At 40.2% G+C, this 22858-nt stretch overlaps 2 protein-coding genes across 3 annotated transcripts; one reads left to right on the top strand and one right to left on the bottom strand.

Moving 5' to 3' along the window:
• Nucleotides 1–8491: 8491 nt before the first annotated feature.
• Nucleotides 8492–15728, bottom strand: chst3b (carbohydrate (chondroitin 6) sulfotransferase 3b). Of its 2 annotated transcripts, none has more exons than XM_069159825.1 (3): nucleotides 15556–15728; nucleotides 10903–11118; nucleotides 8492–10742 (listed from the first exon to the last, which is right to left on the bottom strand). In XM_069159825.1, the coding sequence occupies exons 2-3, from the start codon at nucleotides 10980–10982 to the stop codon at nucleotides 9524–9526; spliced, it is 1299 nt and encodes a 432-aa protein (XP_069015926.1). In that variant the 5' UTR covers nucleotides 10983–11118; nucleotides 15556–15728; the 3' UTR covers nucleotides 8492–9523. The 2 variants fall into 2 exon arrangements, with proteins under 2 accessions (XP_069015926.1, XP_069015925.1); XM_069159824.1 differs by having other exon boundaries at nucleotides 15565–15728.
• A 973-nt stretch (nucleotides 15729–16701) lies between these two features.
• On the top strand, nucleotides 16702–21491 carry ghitm (growth hormone inducible transmembrane protein). Its single transcript, XM_069160419.1, has 9 exons — nucleotides 16702–16787; nucleotides 17171–17315; nucleotides 17799–17901; nucleotides 18121–18232; nucleotides 18343–18484; nucleotides 18670–18778; nucleotides 19000–19188; nucleotides 20576–20747; nucleotides 20858–21491. The coding sequence occupies exons 2-9, from the start codon at nucleotides 17199–17201 to the stop codon at nucleotides 20946–20948; spliced, it is 1035 nt and encodes a 344-aa protein (XP_069016520.1). The 5' UTR covers nucleotides 16702–16787; nucleotides 17171–17198; the 3' UTR covers nucleotides 20949–21491.
• The last annotated feature ends 1367 nt before the right edge of the window (nucleotides 21492–22858 follow it).

Genomic DNA, 22858 nt, shown 5'->3' with positions numbered 1-22858 from the left:
AAAAAGGACATTTACACTTTTATTATCAGTTTTGGTTTTTCTGTTTATTTGTAATCATGTTTGCCTACAGAAACCAACACAAATGTTGTTATTTATAATCAATGGCCCCTATATTATATTATATTATATTATATTATATTATATTACTTAAACTATACCTTTTCATGTTTCAGTTCAAGTTTCCTTTCAGATAAAATAAATATAATTGAAATTGAAACCACGTTTTGTTGGGGGGGTCGCTAACTACTTCTGCATACTCACCGATTTCAACCATTCAAATTTTAAATTGTTCAACTCTTTCAGGACATTTATGCTAACATTCAACTTTTTTCAAACATTTCTCATTTTCAAAATATTAAGCATTTTTTTAACGTATTTTTTTACATTTGAGTGAATGGGGAGATTCTTCAACTCCTCTAAAACTTTCTGTCATTGTCACAACAGCAGCCAGACATCATCTTGCTCAGATTCCTAATGTTGCCCATTTGCCCGTGTTTCTTTGTGTGACTCCGATTATTTGTCCAACGTGGGCCGAGCCGTCCTCTCCTGAGTCGCAGCTCCGCCTCACCTGCTCCTGATCACAAGTGACAAAACTGCACTCAGTGTACTCATCAGTTTCTCCTGCTGAAATGATCTGGTCCTTCAATAACTCTGTGCCAAATTAAGTGATGCCAGTGGGTAGTTTCAGCCTTTGTGTACCTTGCACAACTTATTTTTCTGTTGTGCTCTGGATTGCAACCTGTTCAGTCATTAGCTCCTGTCTGCCTTGCCCCATATGCGTCTTTTGTTAAGTTTGATTATAAAATGCATTTCTTTTTTTTTTAAATCCCTGGTGTGCTTCGTCTTTGCTATGGCCAAGAACCGGGCCATAACGCAACATTTACAAAAACAATATATAATGCCAGTCAAAACATTTCAACATTTTATTTTTTGTCATAAACAGCAACAGCATTCTTCATAAAGAATGTAGGTAAGATTGGAGGGATATAATTTAGAGTAAGGGATTTAATTTCCAAAACTTCTTTGTCATTTAGACTATCAGTAGTTGTAATGCCAATCCTTTCGTTCCAGTGTCTTTTTGTCCCATTAGTCACAGGTAGGGTTGAAGTTCTTATGCAGATCATTCAAATGAGTACCAGTCAATTGTGGGCATGGGAACTGCCTTATCTTCCAGTGAGTAACTGGTCATTTACGAGCCATGTGGGAGTCCCCCCCGTGCCTTGTAGCTCCTCAATGGCACTTTGTTTAAATTTTACATTTTTACATCAACTAATCACATATCTCGCAATTTATCATATGAGTTACATTTATTAATGCTTGGCAAGTGCTATAACAGCTTTAGGTAAATATACAATTATTTGACAAATCTGACATGTTGTCATCTCAGACCCTGCAGTGTATTTTAAACTATTTTTTCATGATATAAACTCTGAATAGAGGTGACAGTTTTCACCTTCTCATATCAACTGTACCAAATTCCCTTAATACAAGAAACTAAGTGTTCCATCATCTTCAAAGTTGAGCTTCAGCTCTTAGAAAAGTAAAGAGAGGTGTGTTACCCCCTCAGAGGGGGCCTCCTTCCTGCACAAACTCACCGAGTACCAAGGTGGTTGAAAGAGGGTAAATATGGGTAGGGAGAAGGGGCACTTGAACTTTTTATGGCCAAGGACCAAAAATGAAGTTCAGGGTGACTGAGGCTCAGGTGATGGAGAAAGTTAGCGATCCTTGGCTCCTTCTGTCCACATGTTGAAGTGTCCTTGAACAGTAAACTGAACCACAAATTGAACCTGATTATTGGTAACCTGGCAGCTATTGAACCAAGAATCATTATATTCTTAATGTTGAGAGTAACATGTAATGTAAATGTAAAAAGAGTAACACAAAAACCCTACAGTGTCTGTCATCACAAGATAAATGCTTTGAGTCCTACCACAGTGCTTCGCATCTGTCGTCAGGCATTAATGAAGGGTCCTGGCCTTACCACCTGCTCTGTGCATGCTCGTGCCACACAGATGTTTTTGTAGCTGGAGGGGACATCTTTCTGAGGCCAGCAGTGGTTGTCCTGTGTGGTATGTGCGGCACCCGTCCAGTTTGCCCTGCCTCTGTAATAATAATAATAATAATAATAATAACAGTATAAGTCTTCTTTGTTCTTTGTTGAAAAGTATGCACACCTGAGTCTGTCCTTCAGAGGGACACGCAGGTGCACCGCAACAAAAAAAAAAGTTTTGACTCTGCTGCCCAACAAAGGTAGAGAGCACTAACTGTAGACAGTATCAGGCTGGATAGCAAACTGCTTAACAGGTCGCTTTTTGGGCTAATTATTCCCCACCATCAGTACCCCTACCTACAACATCATCATCCCCCTCAGCCCCTCTGGCATTCTGCCTTTGGATGCTGTTCACTACATACTCAAAGAAACAGCAGTATCCACAAACAAAGTTTATTTTGTCAACAGTCCTTTATATTTGGTATAAGAAACACATTTTTATTGTGACCAAATATAGCCTTTAGCACTGGAGTCACCTCAAGTGACATGATACACAGTCCTGGCAATGAAGTCATAGTTTTTCACTGATCAACAGGTGGCAGTAACACGCAGCAGTGTGCAAAGACAGGAAAGAAGAAAACCAGGAAACATGAATGCTGGTTTTAAAAAAATATAAGGAAGAAAATGTTATTTGTCATATCTCACATATATTCTGGTGAGCAACACGAAATTTAAACGTAACTTTTGTCTGTTTACCAGAAAACTTCTGTGGGCCCCTTTAAATCTTGGTTGTCAATAGCTACAGAATGGATGTCTTTAAAAAAAAAAAAAAAAAAAGTGTGATTCTTGTTATATTTTTGTTTTACGTAAATTCTAAGAGAAATTATAAAGTAGTGTTGCTGTAAACCAGCTTGACTTTAAAACGCAATCCAAAGACATAACTGGGATAAGAACAATGTGGTTACATATTGTAGGTGCCCTGTGCAGAGCGGAGCTCAATTTTTTGATAAAAATCTTGCAATAAAAGAAAGTAAATGTTAGCTCGCTTGAAGCCTTGGCCTCTTTAGAGAACGTGTTTTTCTCCAAGGGGAATTTTACCAGCACTTTATCTGCACCCACCAACCATATGAGACCACAGCCTTGTGCACTAGAAATAAAGCGGCTTTGTATACGAGAAATGGCGGAGGCAAAGGTATGAAAATGTTTCCTTCCTGCTGCTGCAATCACAGTGAGTGGCCACTGTGGAAAGGGCTGACTTATTTCCTCCCGTGTTGACTCCTCTCACGGTTTTACACAGTGTATATTTAGAGGAGACAGAGGTAGAACAGGACAGAGGGAGAAGAAAACCATGAAGGGCTTTATTGTCTGTCTATGGTATGTCTCTATTTATTGTGTCATTGTTAGGAGAGGATCTGATTGGATGTCCAGGAAATACCTGCCCAGATTGTTGTCCAGACAGCATGTGGTTTGATTTCCTTTCGCCGTCACATACATCTATTTAAATAGCTTTTTAAGTGCATGTTTGTAACATTAAGCTTGACAAATGACCATGTGGTCCTCATTTTTGCTCTTTTAGGAGTTACGTGCTGGCCTGCTGTGGCATGGCACACAGGACAGGGGTGGGTTTAGTTATTTTAACTCTGTGGTTTTTGGTCAAATGTGGACATAAGCATATCATTAATACAGCACACAGCTTTATTTTTGTCACTGACCGATATTAAAAGTATCACAGTATAATAGATATAAATAAATCTATTTAATGTTTGCTATGACATTTCCAAAACATCCCACAATAGCGTGTCACAGTCTGTAATTATCATTCAGCTTATAATAAAAATAAACTGTCTACATTGGCTATATAATTGATTCTTTGCTTCTGTAGCTTCTTTAAGAACAAATGCATGACAGGTGGGAATGAACGGCTACGATTCTGTTTCTCCACACGCTTTTCCTACATGTAAAAATGGACACTCTGTGCCTGCTTCCAGCGGCCATTCTGGTCCCCCGCACAAACATTTTTCAGCATCTTTATTGGATCCTTTCATCTGTGGCAGCCATGCAGTAGCATCACATGGTCGGTGCTCACATGGCATCTGTTACGTCAAAAAAGGAAGAGGCCTGTCATTACACTGCTGAGGCTGGAGATTAATCTAAAATTGGTAAATGCATCAGCACCACATCTTATGGGAAATGAGGAGATTTTGTGTTGATGCATAATTTTTCTCATTAGCCACCCCTGCACCTTCTGCTCCTTTTTAGCCCTTAACTGTAGTGCCTGTTTTGTTGTGACTATTGGTGGCAGTAGAAAAGGCACTTACTCTGTTTTTGGAGCAAAGCCAGCAGAGTGGGACAAATGGAGTGACCCATTCAGTGGCTCTAAATTTTTTTAAAGACCTCTTCGCTCTAGCTTGCTGCTTGACACAAAAGAGGGTATTGATAGAAAAGACTTGAAGCTTTGTGAGAAGGCAGTTCTTTCACGAACTTCAATTCAAAATGCAAATGGTGGCACCTACAGTGGGCCCATTTTATTTTAGCCATGTTGTATGTTAGTAACAAACAATAAAGACTTGGTTTAGATAATGCTGGTTTATATGGTATTTTGATGTAGACAAAATTGGAGGGACTTTAATTTAGCATTTCTTAGCAGCTCTATACAGTATTCAATAATGTAAATGTCCCTACAAGATCTTGTTGTCTAACAGGAGCACAATGTTAAAGGCGTAGTGTAGTAAAGTGTAGTAAATACCAAAAAATCTTTATTTTTCTGGCATGGTGGAAATTAATTTTGAGGTTATAAATTCTCTCAGAAAGGAACGTGAATCTGGGTTGGAAATTTATGATGGGTGTGTTTCCTCACAGAACAAAGAAACAGTAAGTAAATACGGGAATGACACCTATTCACTGAGAATCAGAGCAGCACTTTGTCATGTTGTTTTCTTTGCACCACCTGCTGACCTAACCCCCCAGTATTTACTTTATCTCTCCCCTCACCCACAAAGACATTGTTTGCATTGCAGGGAGCTGACTGAAGCTAAATGCCAAGCTAGTTTGCCAAAACCATGAAATGTTGAAGTTGTGTTAAACCGTAACGGACATCTAAATTTAGACAATTTAGTAATGCTTTATGTTTTCTTGTGGGATTGGGTAGAAGGGTTGGCAGTGCTGTGCATAAATACTGAGGTCATAATCAAAATGATAAAGGGTGTTCCAGTAAAAACAAATATAAACAATATAAAACCAAGTCGGGAAGTCAAATTCTTTTACTGTATTTGGACAGAAAATCCCTGGTGTTTATCACCCGTCACATGACCTACGATACTCTAATCAAATGTTTTTGTGACCAGAGATCAGTCAACTACAGGCCAACAAATACAAAGTGGTCACAGCGTGACCACAAATTTGCTTGGCTCTTTATACGAATTCACATTTTTCTTAAGATGATTGATTTTTTTAGATTCTTTTTAACAGCAGATTTTTAGCAAATACCTCAGAAAGAAAAATAAAATCAAGACTTTATTGTTTTTAAAAGTGGGCACTGCATTTTTTTTGAGCAACCACATTCATCAGAATTATTGTTATTTTGTTTCTTTATGCATTTTGGTGGCTGTAATGGTCAGACAGCTTGAACCTCTGCCCACATTTCATAGTCACTTTTCACATGTTTTGCAGTCTAAATCGAGAGAAAATGGGCACCCATTTCCGTTCTGTCAAAGGCTTTTACGCTGTGGTCAACCACAATGGAGTCCTTATGAAAAAGGAAACGTTTAAAAGGGTGTCATATCTACAATATTTAAAAAAACAATTACTGAATAGTTTTGTGAGACATGATAGAAATACATTGTTTGACGAAACAGTTGCAAAGTTATCACTGCCGGATGATCACAATGACTAAAAATAACCTGTAAGTAGATACTGTAAGTCTATGCTGTTACAGTCATTGGTGTATTTCGACACAGCTTTTAGAAACTTTGTTGAGGGTACACACTTCCGTGCAACTCTGCAAAAGAACGCAAACCACCTCAGATCTTTGATGTCTGTGCATGAAAAAAAATTTACAGCACTCATAAATCCCCAGGTTACCATTTCCTGTTTAAACGCAGAATTAGAAAAATGGCTGGCTTTAATAACATAGAGACAGTTTGCACACTTTTGATCTATTGTCAATAAATGCCAACATATATATTGTTTTGATTTTTATTTGAAACTGTGGGATTTTGGCCAAGAAGTGCTTACTACGCAAAGTTTACCACAGAGCTTAATGCAACGTCTGCTGATACGCTGGAAAACTGCCCATGTGGATTTTATGTAGAGTTGGAAAATTGTCAAAGATGAGTGAAACGTCAATATTAGGGACCTTTCCAATACGTCAGCTTTACATGACAGATAAAACTGTTTAATTTGTCTCCACAGTCTTGTACAGTGAAATTCTTTCCACACTCCCTGCACTGTCACTCATTATCACAGGCAGCAACCTGAGTTTTATGAATTGCATTCCTCAGTGTGAGATCATTTGCAAGAGTATTTAGATTTATGTCTCCTCCTCCACAATCATTATCGCCTACAACAGTACAGTTTTATATGTAGCTCTCAGACATGTCTGAATTACCTCAATTTTGTGTCTGGTTATTCCAGATCTTACGGCACGCTATCATTCGCAACTCCTCGGCTCAGGCTGTTTTGCATATTTCAAACCCCTCACGGTTGATGTGGCAAAACACCATATAACAGAGCCACACCCTCGTGGCTACCTAAATACTCTCATTTTACTGCTGAGCAGGGGTCTGAGAAGGCTTTAATTCAGTGGAAAGTGGTTATTCTATATTTGCCCCAACCCTACAGTGACTCCACCCTCCACACGTCCCACATAAAGCCACTCCAGTATGAGAGTTTATGAATGCTGAACCTCTCCTCATTAGGTTTGGTTAGGTTTGCAGCAGACCTGGCAACACTTGTTTCAAAAAATAGAACAACCACCTTAACCAGACAATAATCTGTTGATACGAGTGAATTTACTTTTAATTTGCTGAGGTGGCACAGCTCAGCCGTGTGTGAAAGCATGGATGGACAAATTTGAAGACAACAAAGTCACTATTTTGTGTGAAAAGAGAATAAAGTTAGAAAGAGAGAAAGACTGCGTTAACGACTGCCTCTCTGCATTTCTGGAAGCGGGTGGGGTCAGGTGGACCAAAATGACTTGGACCACATGATATGTAAAGTTGGTAATTACTAGGTTGGGAGACTTAAATAGCCGGCCGCAGTGGTAAACACACTGGAAGTCGAGTCAGCTGCCTCGGCAGTTTCCTTCCTTCATGGCCTCCTGAGTGACAAACCCGTATTTGTGTCGAACGCTTAAACATTGGGTTAGATCGGACAACAAAGACACAAAAATAGAGAGGAAATCAGAGAACGGTTGTGTTTCGCAACTGAAACTATGTAATTAACAGTGAATATTTGATTGACAGATTTTTTTTCTTTCCATTTCTGTTTTCTTTCGATTTGCATATTTGTTGTACAGTAGGCCTTTTTTTTTTTCTTCCTATCTATAACCTTTTATGAGAAGTTGAACTGTTAATGGATCAGACAATAGGAGCACAAATTATAGAACTGCTCTGACTTGAGGAGAAATCCTACTGACTGTATTTTCCTTTAGCTCCTCCATGATGTTTTCTTTTAAGTAAAATGTCTCCATAACAATTGTATAGCTTGTTATCAAGTTTGGTATCTTTGGTAAACCTTGCTTCCCATGGATATCTGTACCATGCATGATCCTACTGCCTTTGGTCCCTTAACTTATGGCTTTACCATGAAACTATCACCTTTTAATACACACCTTTATGTCCCCCTCAGGATAAATAATGGCTTTAACTTTTCATGTAGTGCCCACATCAGGTGAAAATTTCAGATAGTTAAATAATTTGTTTTATGACCAAATGACGATGGTGGACAAAGCACCACTGTATCAAAGTCCAGACTCTTCAGTGTTCAGACTTTGAAGGTGTCAGGGAGGAATCAGTTTAAATGTTGTCATTTTTGGAACTCAAGCAAAGCAAATATTTTCTGAAGGATATTTCGGAGTGAGCGAGTCTTCTTGTGCTCATGTTTCCTCTTTGCAAATTTAGTTTTCTACATTGGTATACAGCCTGTTTGTACAAGCAAACCCACTCTAAAACTGAATGAAGTATGATTCATGCAGGAGAACTGTTTCCTTGAATTGTATTAACAGGTGTTTAGTTTATTTTAAGCCACCTGTATTTCTCTCACATTGATCTGCCACATTTGCTTCTTGTGACATTATTATTGTTTAGCTATTGCCTGGTTGACAAAATGGGCTATGCTCATGCTCAATATGCTATTGTCAGCTGAATGTAAAACTATTACATTCAATGATTTGTAAACTAAATTGAGACAATTCAATGATTTTTTTTTTTTATTTTTTTTTTGTAATGGATGCGATATAGTCGTGTCAAAAGTGTACCCTCCTCAAAAATGAAATATTCTACAGTCAGTGCAAAAAATGGTTTATTGCAACAAACAAAATTCAAAAAGAACAGACTCAACATCAGCAAATGGTCTGGCAGGCCAGAGTATCAGGTTCTCTGATTATCACCAGCCAAGAGACTTGTGTCAACGGACTTTGACCTGCCACCAAATTTTGCACAATCCTGCAAACCAGCTGCAGTTGGAATGTTAGCATACAGTAGCAGTGTAAACATGTTTTACGTGATGGGTCCTTACAGTCCTGAAGACAACTTCAAACAACGCTTGGCCAAATTGCAAACATGCATGTACAACAAACAACAATATAGGTGTGCATAAAAAATACAAAATAAAAACCTGCAGAGGGGCAAAGAACCTGTGGAGCACATTCAGACTTGGAGTCATAATGACCTTTTAGCAAAGTGAAGAAATAAATAAATTAGCATGGGACATTATCACTAAATCTCAAGAAAAAGAAATTCCCTGGCAAGACAGCTATTTCCTCTGAAGGCCATGAGTATTGCTATACAAAGCAGTTCCTCTTTTTTTGGCCACATTTCTTTGGTACAAAAGCAGCTTTTGTTGCTAACTCAGGAGTGACTGGACGAAAACAACTAATGGAGCTTCCTGGAAGTGTTTTAAACAGCTCATTATTGTTCACAAACCCACAGCTATCTCCCTTTGGATGTTCCTATATTAGCAAAGGAATTAAATATGGGACGGGCTTGCAGGATGAGCCAACAGCACTGTTTATGTTGGACAGAGAAAATAGTGTGAAGTGCAACAAGTTCTTGTTTTCCCCATGCTATTCCCATATGTAAAGTTACATTATAATTCCAAACACTTTTGCTTCAACACTTAGAAGCTTTCTGCTCCACAATCCATTTTCTTCATTAAACTATTTTAAATAGTAAAAAAAACTTTAAATATCACGCTATCAGAAAAAAATATAGCTCTGTATCAGGATAAAAGATCCTAATAAATATAATTCAATGTGGAGTTTTTAAAAGGTTGATTTTTCCTGCATCAGGGTTTAGAGTTCATGACCGTTAAAGTCTATAAAACGTTGAACACTTTATCCTCAATTAGACTAACAGACTTATCTGTGAGCATCTCTTCGCTGCTCACAAATTTGTACCCAAAAAGCTTCAGTGTTGGTCCACAAACTCTCTGTACAACTTGTGCTATCTTGAACGGCAGACTGAACCTCCATTTCTCGACTTGTTCGGAGGAGTTTTTCTGCGTAGAGTACACACCACTGGTCTCCTTAGAAGCCTGCGTGTTCTTCAGGATCCAGGATTTCACTTGTGGAGTGAAGGGGATTCCAGTAAACCTGTACATCTCCGTCGCCTTCCTCATGGGGAACCGAGCGATGTCCTCGTACCGCACCAGCATGTAACGCCGGCGCAGCCACGGCGGCTGTCTGAGGCCGACCTCGGCAGACATCCTGATGTTGTCGCAGTTCCCTTTCAGCTTCCTCACCTCGTCATCATCGATGGGCACATCACCGCCCATGGACCACTCTTTCCAGTTCTTGTATTTGGCTGCAAAGGCCACCATGCGTGAGGCCAGTACAGCTCGAGGATCTCGAACCAGCTGAATGAATTTGACGTCGAGGCGTGGGTCCTCAGCCAGAGGACGGAGAGTCTCGAGCTGGCGTACCCTCACTGACTTGATGGCTCTGTGCTCCTTCTGGAGGCAGGACTCAGACGCCATGGTCAGGTTCAGGGGCCCACAGCGTCTGCTCCTGCAGTGATATCTTTCAAAAACCCCTTTGATAAAGGGGCTGCAGACAGACTCCTCACACAGGGAGCTGCTGGACTCCCTGCGGAAGAGGGCTGTGGTGATGTGGTCCACAGGGAGAGGGTCGATGAAGCTTTCCAGCAGGGAGAAGTCGCACAATAAGAGCTGCTGGAGCACATCCCGGTACGCCTTAGCTGCCGCTGTCGCATTGGTGCCTCCGGTATCCAGAGTCAACATCTTCTCCACGTGCCACAGTGGCTCGAATAGGTAAAACATGTTGTCGCCCTGCTGGTTGAAAAACTCGCCCACAAACGAGGAGCCTGTCCTGGTGGTGGCCAACAGGAGAATGTGTTTCCTGCCCCTCGTCATCACCTCTTGGTGCTCGCTGTAGTTCTCCAGGCGCCGCTTCATCAACATGAAGTCCATCTTGTGTGAAGGGAAGGAACCATTGTGTTTCAGCAGCATGTGGGAGAAGCCACTGGGCTGTAGAGGAGTCTGGGGGGTCTGCTTTAAGGCAAGCTTATCTGACACCCTGAAAGTGTGAGAGGAAACATAGCCTTGTTGGTTAAACTCAACACCTGCAGCAATTTTGGTTGCTCAAGGAGTTTTAATATCAGTTTAAGGCTCGAAAAAGAAAAGAAAACTGCTGGAAGTCACAAAAGCTGTTCCAATGATGACTGAAATGGACTTACCTTGAGATAATGTTGTTTTCTTTCTCGATGATAACAAGTGCCACAAAAAAGACGATGGATATTGTGTATTTGATCCTCATTCTTGGATGTAGCTGTGCCAGGATATGTTCTTACAGACTGCTTCTTAATAGGTTCTGCCAATCTCGCACGCCTCCAGTTGCCTTCTTAAAGAGCCTTCCAGTTATTTGTATTCCCCGCTGTAGGCAATGTTTCATCCTGTAAATGAAATGAACATCAACCTGTCAGTTACACATTTTACACATCGGAGGACAGCTACGAGCAGCTGTTTTGTCTCAATTGTTTCTGTTAGAAGACTTTTTGTTATTTGTTTTAACAACTCATGAAAATGGGGAAGCTGACATGAGTGTTGGAAATGTAAAAGTGCCCCGTCATAGAAGTGATCGCACAAAGCCTCTTCTCTTTCTTAAGACTCCCTCCTCGGTTAGTAAAGTGTACAAAGCATTTCTGTATTATATTCTGCAAAAATAAGATGGAGGCATTTACTAAGAGGAAAAATTATCCTATTTTAGGAAGATAAGAATAGAAAATAGCTGAGTGTTTTACCCTGGAATCTAAGCCAGTCTTTGCCAAGAGGAAGTCCTTGTTATCTTTAAGTGCACCGGTGCATTTTAGGAACATGCCCACCCACCATGCAAGACTGTGGGCTGGTGCACGTAGATAAACTGTGTTTATAAGTTAGTTTGTTGAAGCTACTTTAGAAAATGAGCAAAAAAACAACTGTGAGGGCACAATAAAATATGAAAGATAGACTGCAATGAAGCGCAATTTTGTCCATTAAACAGGAATTCCACAACTGCAAAGCTACTTGCCAAAAAAACTTAAAAGAGTTTACTGGCTTGGAGTGATTTATCCTTTACCTCCCACAAATTATAGGTAACAGCAGCCTGATGCCCCAACTACCAGCTGCTCCTCCATGTCAACTCTGACAGGATATCTTGAACAGAGGCCCTCAGTGGCCAGAGCTGCTGGTAGCTTTTGTGCGTGCGAGTGACACATGTCCGAAAGCTAAGAGGTGTAACAGTGCAGTGATAACATTGAAGGGGAAAGCCTTTTTGTCACATAGCCATAAATTATAGTGAGGTGAGCTTGGAGGTCATTACTTGTAGAAGTCTGTAGAGGACAGGCAGTGGGTAGTCATAGCAAGATAAGGGTGGGTTTAATGGTGCCTATTTGTGAATAGCTTGCACATTCCTGAAAGATTAATATTAGTTCACTTTTAAGATAATGGCAGCTTGAATCAGATCCCTGACTAATCTTCTGATTTTAGCATAATCCTGCCTACCTTGTCTGCCTCTGAATGGGTCAATAACACAGCCAGAGTAAATGAGACAGCCTCCAACCTGAGGAAATGTGCAGAGCATCATCAAGCTGCTGCTATTAATCGGCACAGCCACAAGCAACAGACCAACCTTTTCACTTAACTGCATTCAACTATGTTTAACACTAAACACACCAGACTGTGTGGGAAAGTCCCGATATGTCACCACGTTTTTTCTGAATTCTGGTGAGCTTTAAAGTTTCTCTGTACGACATCTGGAGGTCCGGGTTTCACGTCCTGTTGCGACCTCTGTCCTGGGCCAGTTTTGAGCACAGAAGTCGGTCCAAATGACTGCAGTCTAAACACAGGGAATGGTTGGACACTGCCTGTGAAATTCTCTGAGTGGGAACGGGAAGTTTACAGCTCCAATAGAGCCCTGTTGACGTGGAACGCCGTGTAATGAAAAGGTGAACAGCCTGTCTACTGAAGCACGTTTTCACTGAGGGGAAAAGTCAGCTCTGTCTTGCACCACCCTGCCGCATGCCACAGCCACAAAGGTCTCTTTACACAGGAGTGACTCTAAACCCCCCTTCTGGGTTGAGATGCAGAACATAAACTCACAGGTCATGCACACGTCACAGGGTCAGTGACTAAGCTCCTGGATGTTACAAGTCATGTAGAACTGGTCAGATGTTGACTACACCAAAGGAAATTACCACACACCACACACGCACAGTGGTCGTTTTCCATTGAGCAAATACAGTCACAGTTTGTCTGAGTAAACCAACACCAGATCTGAGCGCATGTACAGTCATAGTACATCATATGTGTGTCTGGGCTGTCTTTTTAAATGTACCTGAACAAATTATGACAAACATCCCAAAAAAAATGTGGCCAAATGAATAAGACATGAGTGGATGGTTATTGACAAAGATTTAAAGCACTCTCTTTAGAACACTGTATTTTTGAGTGTGTAGTTCTTCACATATATGATATCAAATAAACAATAAATATTCTACATCAACAATTCATCAGGAAAATAAGTAGTCTGATGTTTTGTCATTTATATGGTAAATTAGATGTACACCAATTATCTCAGCTTACTGCATCTGCTGTGTAAAGTAAAAAAAAAGAAGAAAGAAACACATGAGCTGACATTCTTGAATATTCACAAACCACTGAGGCATATGACACATTTGATCATCTGCTCATAACAAAACCGCCACTGCACCATTTATCATCTCGTTATAAATGCTTTTAATAGCTGCCTCTTATTTAATGTAAATCTTATGTGAAGACAAATTAAACATCAGCCACATAAACCCGTTCTGCTGGAGACTATATTGCAAGTGTACATCATGGTATAGATGTAGTAGTAGTAGATGTATAGTAGATAAAGGATTTTTTTTTATTTTTATTTACTCTTTGCAATACAGTGTGATGATTACAAAACAATGATAATGTGTGTCTTATATATATGAGAAACAGACTAGAAAATACAAGATTTTTTTTAAAATTTTCATCAATGATGGCATCCATCTTCATAATATTTCTGGGTGTAGTAAGTCATTGTAGGAAGTTCTATAAACACCAAAGGAACATTATTGTTAAGTACTGTAAACTAAATTTTACTCCACTCTATTTATTTGGTAACTGCAGTAACTTGGGACTTTTCAAATTAAGATTTTGCCGAGGAAACCACATAAACAATGTATAAAAGAAGATTTGCTGTCAATGAAACTAGATAATTGGTCAGAGTGGCTCATTAAAATACTTATAGTTTGTTATTCAGAGGATTAGCCAAACACAGACATTCACATCTGGTTATATGATCTCTAAACCGTTTCTGTATTTACTTGCATAAAGTATTAATATCTGGGCATTTCGGAGGTGTGTACCTTGGCCACTTACAAGGAAATTAAGGTGGGCTGTGGTCAATCATCATCTATTTGTTAGGAAAGTTGGATTTTTGTCGGTTTCAGCCAGAGTTACTGTTGCTATGCTTACCAACAGTTTAATGAGTCCAGTGCTGTGTTCGGATTGTCCACTACAGTCTCGTACAGGTATAGTGGGCAAGTCCAAACACAGCCCAGGTCTTGATTTTAAGTTGTCACCAATTGCTACTAATTAATGAGGTCGGGCTAGAAACATTGGATAATAAACTGTTCATTTAGTATGCTGTCAGTCGCGGTATGGGAGAGGCCAGTGGTGGAAGAAGTATTCAGATTCTTTACTTAAGTAAAATTACTAATTCAGCAGTGAGAAAATACTCCCTTGCGAGTCCTGTAGATATTAGAAGCAAAATATAGTTAAACTATTGAATTCAAGATACTAATTTTGTCCCTGTGACTGATATTTTATTGTAAGCAGCATGTTTCTGTTGCAGCTGTTGGAGTTTGGTGTCCCTAGTTTGAACCAGGGACATCAGATAAAATGGGTCATGTTTGGACTTTTTCTCAAATCAGTTGATTTTCAGGGAGATATTGGATCATTTGAACATTGTTAGTTCAGAGTGAAAATCAGTATTTGGGGCAGCTGTTAAAATGCTTTTTGTAAGTCATCAGAGGCCAAAAAGATTGAAACCATTGGTTTAATATTTAATAATGTGTTGTATTTTAAAAGCTTGTCATATTATCCATTGTGTCAAATTTTCATCTTAAAAGTAAACCTGTCAAATAAGTATGTTATTTCCTTCCATGAAATGCTCAACATTCTATTTCAAATTTTACTTAAGTAAAGTATTGAGTAAATATACTTACTTACTTTCCACTACTGGTGGAAGCAGCCATAACTGGTTAAGGATAAGGGTAAGCCAGGGGAAAGGTAAGAGGAGACACCTCACTTCTCCAAGAATGTATACCCTAAGCAACTTCACTGTTGCTTAGGGTGTATGGTATGCAACAAGTTCAATTGTAGGGGAGATTCATGATTGTTGATCACATTGTTTGAGTGTAATGATTTTGCACTTGGACAGTTGGATGTAGAGGTCATGCAGCACATTTACAAGCCAAAAAGGCATACATGTATTATAATTCCAGAGCAGTGATTTGAATTCACTGTAAAACACAAAAACTGTGGAGGAAAATGTGAGTCTTCTAATAAGGTTAGGTCTCTGAGATCATGTGCTGTATGTAAAGGTCTCAAAGACGAACTGAAATCATGCCTTCTTGATTACAAAAAAAGACCCTTAAGGAAAAGTCACAAGTGATTTATTTGTAGTGGCTTTGTTCTGCTGGTATTACTAAAGTTTTAATTACGTTTTTTTTTTTTAATTCATTAAAGTTTAACAATCTTGCCTTGTTATGTTGTAAGTTTGGTTCTAGTTATCTGTTTAGTATCATTTAAATATGTAAAGGAACAGATTGTCCACTCACCATACCCACCATTATGATGAGCTGCGGTGTCTGAAGGCGTCCTGCTTTTCATCCGTGAAGTCAGCCGTCGTCAAAGAGCGACTCCGGAGAGAAAGTAATTCCATTACTTCCCCAAAACCACCTCACTTGTGTGAGATAGATAACAATCCAATCCAAGAGATGTAGCCGGACTAGTTTCACTGAGTAAACCCAGTCGATCAGATGGAATCATGTTTGAGGAGGCTGCAGGTCAGGCTGCCCGGCGAGCTGAATGACAAGTCTATTCAACAGTTGCGACTCACTGAACCACAACTTTGGTCCAAAGGAGCGGAGCTTCAGGCAGGAGGCGCACTGCCACGGCCCTTCACTGACTCTCTGTTTAAAACAAACTTCGGACACATAAACCATATAATAAACTATGCGGGGCTGAACAGCGGGGTGCTGGCCTAAAACCTCCATTAGATGTTGCCGTTTTAGGGGCCAATTTGAGGTTTTAGTAGTTACTGATGTAGTCACAACAAAAGGGTGAGCACTCCACCTAGTGGTGAAAAGAACAATGTGCGTCTCAACTTCTGTACCCATAGACCAGGTGGATTAAAAATACATGATTGCAAAGCACTCCTATTTTAATGTCATGTTGTGTGTTATATTGTATGCCAGTGGTTGAAAGTAATAGCAGGCTAATGATGTCGAACTTTATTTATATACCAATTTTACTTATTTATAGCACACGAATTAGACTACAAAGTGTTTTAATAGAAAAATACAGAAATCCAAATCAAATAACAATAACAATAACCCTAAACCTTTGTGTAAAATTAGGTCTCAAGAAGTAACATGCATCTGGCATCTGAAATTATGAGTAACTTTACAATGTTATGAATAATGAAAACATTGACAGGAGTCATTCTGAATTATTTTCTACATTGAATACTTTCCTGATGAAACACGTTTTACTTTATACGTATTTAAGTAAAACATTAATTTGCAAGGCTTCGCTTTTAAAGGTGTATTTTTACTTGCAGATGTTTTTATTTGAATTCGGATCCCGGGACTTTTTTGTTGTTGTTGTTGCATTTTTACGGGATTATAAAACGCTCGCTTGAGTTTGAACTACAATTCCCATCAGATCTGTCGCGTGATGATGACGTCCAAAGTGGGACCTTTCACGAAGGTTGCAAAAAAAAAAAACAGTTGCGTCAGAAACTTGCGCACTTCTTTCCGGAAAGGTGCACGACGAGCTTAGCTGCGCGGTATGTAACGTTTACTCACCGTTAAGTGTATTATAGTGAGTATTCATGTCACACTATTAATGTGGATAGTTAATTCATGCGGTTGAACGTTTTACTGTAATAATGGAGGGCTCGTTTGACGGCGTAGCTAACTGCTAACTAAACGTGTGTTTAGCCGTCAGCTAACTCGGTTATACGAACCTTCAATGTTATGACATTCAACGTTTTATCTATTTACTGAATTGTCTTTGTTGTTGCTACATTATTTTAACTGTAGCAAAGCACTCGCTGTCAACGCAACAATGTGACGTTTGTTTAGTGCAGCAGATGGGACATTTTGGATATTTATTAAGGCGACAGAGTCACAACAATATATCACAAGATGCTCTGTTTTGTCTTTTCAGGTTGATAACGGGACAATAAATTTAAAAAATGACCATGTTGGTGGCGAGGCTGACATGCCTGAGGAGTCTCCCGCTCGCCGGGCTCCGTCCCGGGCTGACACAGGGCTCGTCTGCCCTGAGATCACCGCTGCTCAGGCCCCAGCAGGTGACGGAAAACACCTCCCTCCCCCTCCCCCTTCCTGCAATTTAAGTTATTTCTACTACTTGTACTAAGATTAGACTAAGTTAGAAGAAACTCTTATTCAAATTTGAGTCACCTCAGCCCCACTAAGCTTGTTTTATAGTACATCCAAAATCTGTGGTTTTCTGTTCCTTTTCAGTCAGACATATGTTGGTCTCGATCATGCATGCTTCTCCTTTGGCTGATTTAAAGACAAGAACTCATGAATACAAATAGACAAAGCGTGGAAAAAAAAGAAAAGAGTTGTTATATAAACAGGATCAGGATACTGATAGCTCGGATTTTATTATTCGCCTCAAGCCATTTGTTAAATACAACTCCCTGCGTACTCCCTGATTGTTTTCAGTTTTGATTGATGAGGCCAAGTGTGAAATCCCAGCTCTTAAACAACAATTCCAGGTTTGTGTGAAGTTTTTTTTTTTTTTTCTTCCCCCCCCCTTTCATCAGGGTTTTTCCTCAAAGGCCAGATTTGGGTTCCGCCGTGCGAAGACAACCAAAGATCAGCTCAAAGAAGCAGCTTTTGAGCCAGCGACAGATACTTTCATCAAAAGTAAGAGCTATGATACATACCACTTATTTTGAGTTGTACTTACTGTTACACAAGTCTTGTGTTTTCCACCTTCCCAAGCAGACAGCTCAAGTGATTTGAGCCCTGCTGTAATGATAAACTGCGTGATTACTGTTCGGTTTCCCAATTTTTTTTTTTTTTAGAGTACAAAAAAATAAAATAAAATGATTCTTAAAGGATTTTTTTTTATTTTGTCCCTAGTTGACAGCATGGGAAGAATGGTTTTGGCTGGAGGTGCAGCAGTTGGCCTTGGAGCGCTGTGCTACTATGGACTTGGCATGTCCAATGAAATCGGTGCCCTTGAGAAGTCAATGTGAGGAGCAGCTTTTTAGTACCGACAGCTCTTTAATGTCATTTTGAATCCCGGATAAGTAGAAACATGTGTTTCCTACTATCTAAAGGCCCCCTTTCTTCTCCGTGCAGGATCTGGCCTCAGTATGTTAAAGACAGGATCCACTCCACCTACATGTATTTTGCCGGCAGTATTGGACTGACAGCTCTTTCAGCTGTAGCTGTGAGCAGGACCCCGGCACTCATGGGTCTGATGATGAGAGGGTCCTGGATGGTAAGCTTTATAACTCAAATGGGTCCAACAGATCCAACAGATCCTTACAGCATTGTAACTTGCATTTTAGATCAACCTGAACACCTTGGAGCTGGTGCAGTAATACGAAGTATAGTGGCTCTGATGTATTTAACATTTTCAGATGAATTCATTAATACGAATGTTTACTGTTTGTTCTAATCCAGGCAATCGGAGCAACTTTTGCGGCTATGATTGGTGCCGGCATGCTGGTCAGGTCCATTTCATATGAGCAGAGCCCAATGCCCAAACACCTCGCCTGGATGCTCCATGCAGGTATGCAAGTTAAAGTCTTGTAAAAAAATGAAATATTCTCTTATGTCGTCCTGTTATTTCTGCTACGTAGTTGCCACCATTGGCCACTAGGGGGCAGTCATATCGAGGCTCAGAGTAAACAGCTGCTGTGGTCTTTAAACCTCTACAGTGTATGGCACCAATCTGTTCTTGTTGTTTTGAAATTGACATTGAGTTGTCCTTTTGTTGTACTTATTGATAAGGTGTGATGGGTGCGGTCATCGCCCCCCTTACTCTCCTGGGAGGGCCTTTGATGATGAGGGCCGCCTGGTACACAGCAGGCATCGTGGGAGGTCTGTCCACTGTGGCCATGTGTGCTCCAAGTGAGAAGTTCCTCAATATGGGAGGGCCTTTGGCTGTCGGCTTTGGAGTGGTGTTTGCCTCCTCTATTGGTAAGTACCGTACAATTTCAGCTCATAAACCGTCTCGGCAACCTCAAGTAACAGTGAACAAGTGGGTGTTCAGACTGTCGGGTTGGGTCGATTTTTCGATGCCATCATCCATCGCCGAAGGGCTGACAGTTGTCACGATGGGAGCCTGGTATTACGATCCCCACGTAAATAAGTAAATGCACAGGTATTTCAAAAATGGATGCATCCTCGCTCACTCAAGCCTCCATCCATGCGCCCACCGTAAGCAATATATGATGTATTTCACCTCTCTAAATGTCTGAAAATACTTCCGTGAGTTTGTAATTCGCGACCTGAACCGCAACCGGATGGGTTCAGGCTCAGATTATTTACTTATTCTAGCAGGTTTAGGAGAGTCAGGTCGTGCACTGCAGTGGATAAATGAACTCTGCAAGGGAGCGGGGACGTGTGTCCAAAATGACGCGAGGTAAACCCAAAGGAAAAATAAAACCTAAACCCAAAGAAGCCTTTGGGGAAGCAAGCGTCACGTAGACGGCTTGTGCTTTTATTCAGTGAACAGCTGCTTTGTAGCTCCCACTTCAGTTTATAGACTAATGTCTGTAATATTCATAGACTAATGTCAAGTGTACATAAACTGCAAGTTTTCCATTTGCAGTACAACAGATGACACTCAAAATATAGAAGTGTGATCACCTCGGTGAAATGTCACCAAGTCAAGTGGCATGATATGTTCTTGGTGAATGCACATTGTTTCATTAAATGCCTCATAAAAGACTAAAGGGAAATATTAAATGCCAGCTATTGGCTTTTTTTTTTTTTTTTTTTTTTTTTTTTTTTTTTTAACATGATTATGTCCCCGTAGTCTAGTGCCACGTGAGAAACATCATTTCTTCCTAAATATAGAACAAATGAGTAAATCGCACTGAAAGTGTTTGTTTTCACACAACCAAACCAAGTGATTAATGCAAATATTTCTTTCTTGTCGTCACACAATAGCAGAATAAAGCGGTGAAGAAAAATGGAACAGTAACGATGACACATCAGATAGTGAAATAACATTTACAAAAACTGTAAAAATTGTGGATGGATGTTATTTAACCCTTTCCAAAACAAAACAAAAAAGCTTGCAACGTTTAGTGTGAGGACAATTTGTTTTGGTGTACAATTCAACAAATCTACAGGATGAGTTTTGCTGCAGTTATGGGGGGTGGGGGGGAAGCTTTAGCACTTATGACCAAGTACCATTTCTGTGGTGGCTCACTGTCTGATCACATCAGTTTTTCAAAATCAAGCACCGGGCCGAGCAGCTGAATGCAGCTAAACTATTGATTATCACAAGATGATCAGCAAATGATTTATTTACGTCCGTCTGTTAGCCTTCTCACAGCAAATGTTCTGTCTTTCTCAGGATCCATGTTCCTGCCGCCCACCTCGGCGTTCGGAGCAGGCCTGTACTCGATTGCCGTCTACGGAGGCCTGGTCCTGTTCAGCATGTTCCTCCTCTATGACACGCAGAAGGTCATCAAGCGAGCGGAGACGCACCCGCTCTACGGCGTCCAGAAATACGACCCCATTAATGCGTGAGTCGCTCTGGGAATTAAAGTCCACTTCTTCCTTTTTGCTGCACAGTTCTGTTGTTACTTTTAACATCGTGTGGATCTCATTCCGTGTATTTCTATTGCTCTTCCAGGTGTATGGGGATTTACATGGACACAATTAATATTTTCATGAGGCTGGTGATGATCCTGGCCGGCGGCGGCGGCGGCGGCAGAAGGAAGTAAAACACCAGCACGAGTTCAGCTGCAGTTTTAAGCTCTGAATAAAGTCATGTTCGTTACTAAGCAGCATACACCAGGTGTTATCTTTTAGAGACCGCTCTTATGTAACTGGTAGATCAAGGCTTTGCGGGGTTTGCACTCTGTGGTGCATGTTTGCCAGTCCATGTAAAGGATACAAATTATTGTACATTGTTAACACGGAGACGGAGCTCTTACCTTGATTTTGGAAGTATCCTGGGGTCACAGATTAATTAAATCACCTTTGTATTGTTCTTTATGTTTTCTATTTATTTGTACTCGCTGGTGTTTGTGTTTTGAAAAATATTTAAAAGTTCCAAAAGTATAGTAACAGAAATGTCACATATGTCTGTCGTAGATTGGCATTCACAGGACAGAAAATGACTATGCTTTATGTTTCTTGCTTCAGAAATTCGCCGATGTTGCACTTCTGCGATGAGTTCAAAGGTTGACATTAGTTCATATATTTCTGCAAAAAATACAGTAATTTCAACAGTGGGATCACTTAATAAAATAAGTCAAAAATGATGTTTGCTGTTGTTGTAGATTTTGGAGGGTGAGCCAACATGATACCCGATACAGACCTTTTCACAGAAGACATTATGTCGTGTACCTGTAGGAAAACAACAGGTCTTGTATGATATTATTAATGACAGTTGAATTCTCTTTAGATGCTTCAGTTCCAGGCTCTAGGTATTGTTCATGCCGACATACCCGCAGAGAAATGTTCCCATTCTTAGCGTTTACCCTAACAGTGACAAGGAACAGATAACCGTAGTGCTATTAAATTAAACCTGTTTTTATCCATCTTATTATTCCCTGTTAGTTATTACTTAAGATACATCATGAAAATGATGTGGTCCCCAAAAGTATTAGGACAGTTCCAACTATTCGTAAAAGTCCATGATGTTCATTAGGTTATTTTATATATAAGATAATATGATCAATTATAATGTTAAATACGTATTTGATCCATAGAAAAACACATTAATCCCAGTTAACCACGGCATAAAATTGTCATCCTCTAATTTTGTCAGTATTTTTTTGCAAGTTCATGTTGGGCGAGCAATGTTTGGAAAGTAGGGGATTTTTTTTTTTTTATAACAGTGGGTGACTCTGCCTTGTTAATAAATTCTTAACCATCTGGTACTTATTAAATTAAATTTGCCAAACCTTTTAATTGAACGTTACAAGTGGGCTCGGTGACCATCAAAACCGCTGACATCGAAATAACCAGAGCTGTTGCTCAGATTAGTTGTTGTGAGTCGCGGTGTAAACTTTAGTTCTTAACCTCTCCCCGCTGCCACCAAATCCTCCCAAACTGACTTAACTTTAACATTCGTTATCCACACTCTTAGTGGTTCGGAGCAGCCCGAGGGGACTGGCGGGGTCCACCTTGTATTTCGGTGTAAACAGAGTCGGTGTGTAGCAGCAGATGACAAAGGCTTAGCCTAGTAATCCTCTTGTCCACCATCTGGCTCCTCCTCTAGAATTAAACCTTCAAACCAGGGCACTTGCAACAGATGCTAACATCTGTAAATGTGCAGGTGCCTCATTAAAGCACGTACACGTGGAGCGCCCAGCTGCCAGGCGGTGTTTTAAATCTCTCGGATCATGCTCATGTTTAGGACGCGTATGATTCATATATAGCGTGTACTGAAAAAAATCCTGCAGATGGGAGGGTTAAAGAGGGCGGTAATGGATGAGATTGGCCAAAGCTTCAGCATGCGGAGATCTGCCATCACTGGGGATAACAGTTGCCCTCTGTGAGTCATTTTCAGATTGATGACCAATATTTGGTTAGGGTCCAAGGTTTTCACTGCCTAAAATAAGCTGGAGGCTGTGTGTGTGTGTCTGTGTGTCTGTATGTCTGTGTCTCTGTGTGTGTGTGTGTG

Source organism: Embiotoca jacksoni, unplaced genomic scaffold (genome assembly GCF_022577435.1).
Source record: "Embiotoca jacksoni isolate LCO1_2020_lvr unplaced genomic scaffold, fEmbJac1.0.p SCAF_26, whole genome shotgun sequence".
NCBI lineage: Eukaryota > Metazoa > Chordata > Actinopteri > Embiotocidae > Embiotoca > Embiotoca jacksoni.
Note: the sequence above shows the minus strand (reverse complement) of the source record. Positions and strands in the feature narration are given on the sequence as shown.

Coding starts and splice junctions, on each gene's coding strand:
- ghitm (XM_069160419.1), top strand. CDS start 17,199: ATGACCATGTTGGTGGCGAGGCTGACATGCCTGAGGAGTCTCCCGCTC. Junction 18,233..18,342: donor GGTGCCCTTGAGAAGTCAAT/GTGAGGAGCAGC, acceptor TTCTCCGTGCAG/GATCTGGCCTCAGTATGTTA. Junction 18,485..18,669: donor TGATGAGAGGGTCCTGGATG/GTAAGCTTTATA, acceptor GTTCTAATCCAG/GCAATCGGAGCAACTTTTGC.
- chst3b (XM_069159825.1), bottom strand. CDS start 10,982: ATGAGGATCAAATACACAATATCCATCGTCTTTTTTGTGGCACTTGTT. Junction 10,743..10,902: donor GAAAACAACATTATCTCAAG/GTAAGTCCATTT, acceptor TCACACTTTCAG/GGTGTCAGATAAGCTTGCCT.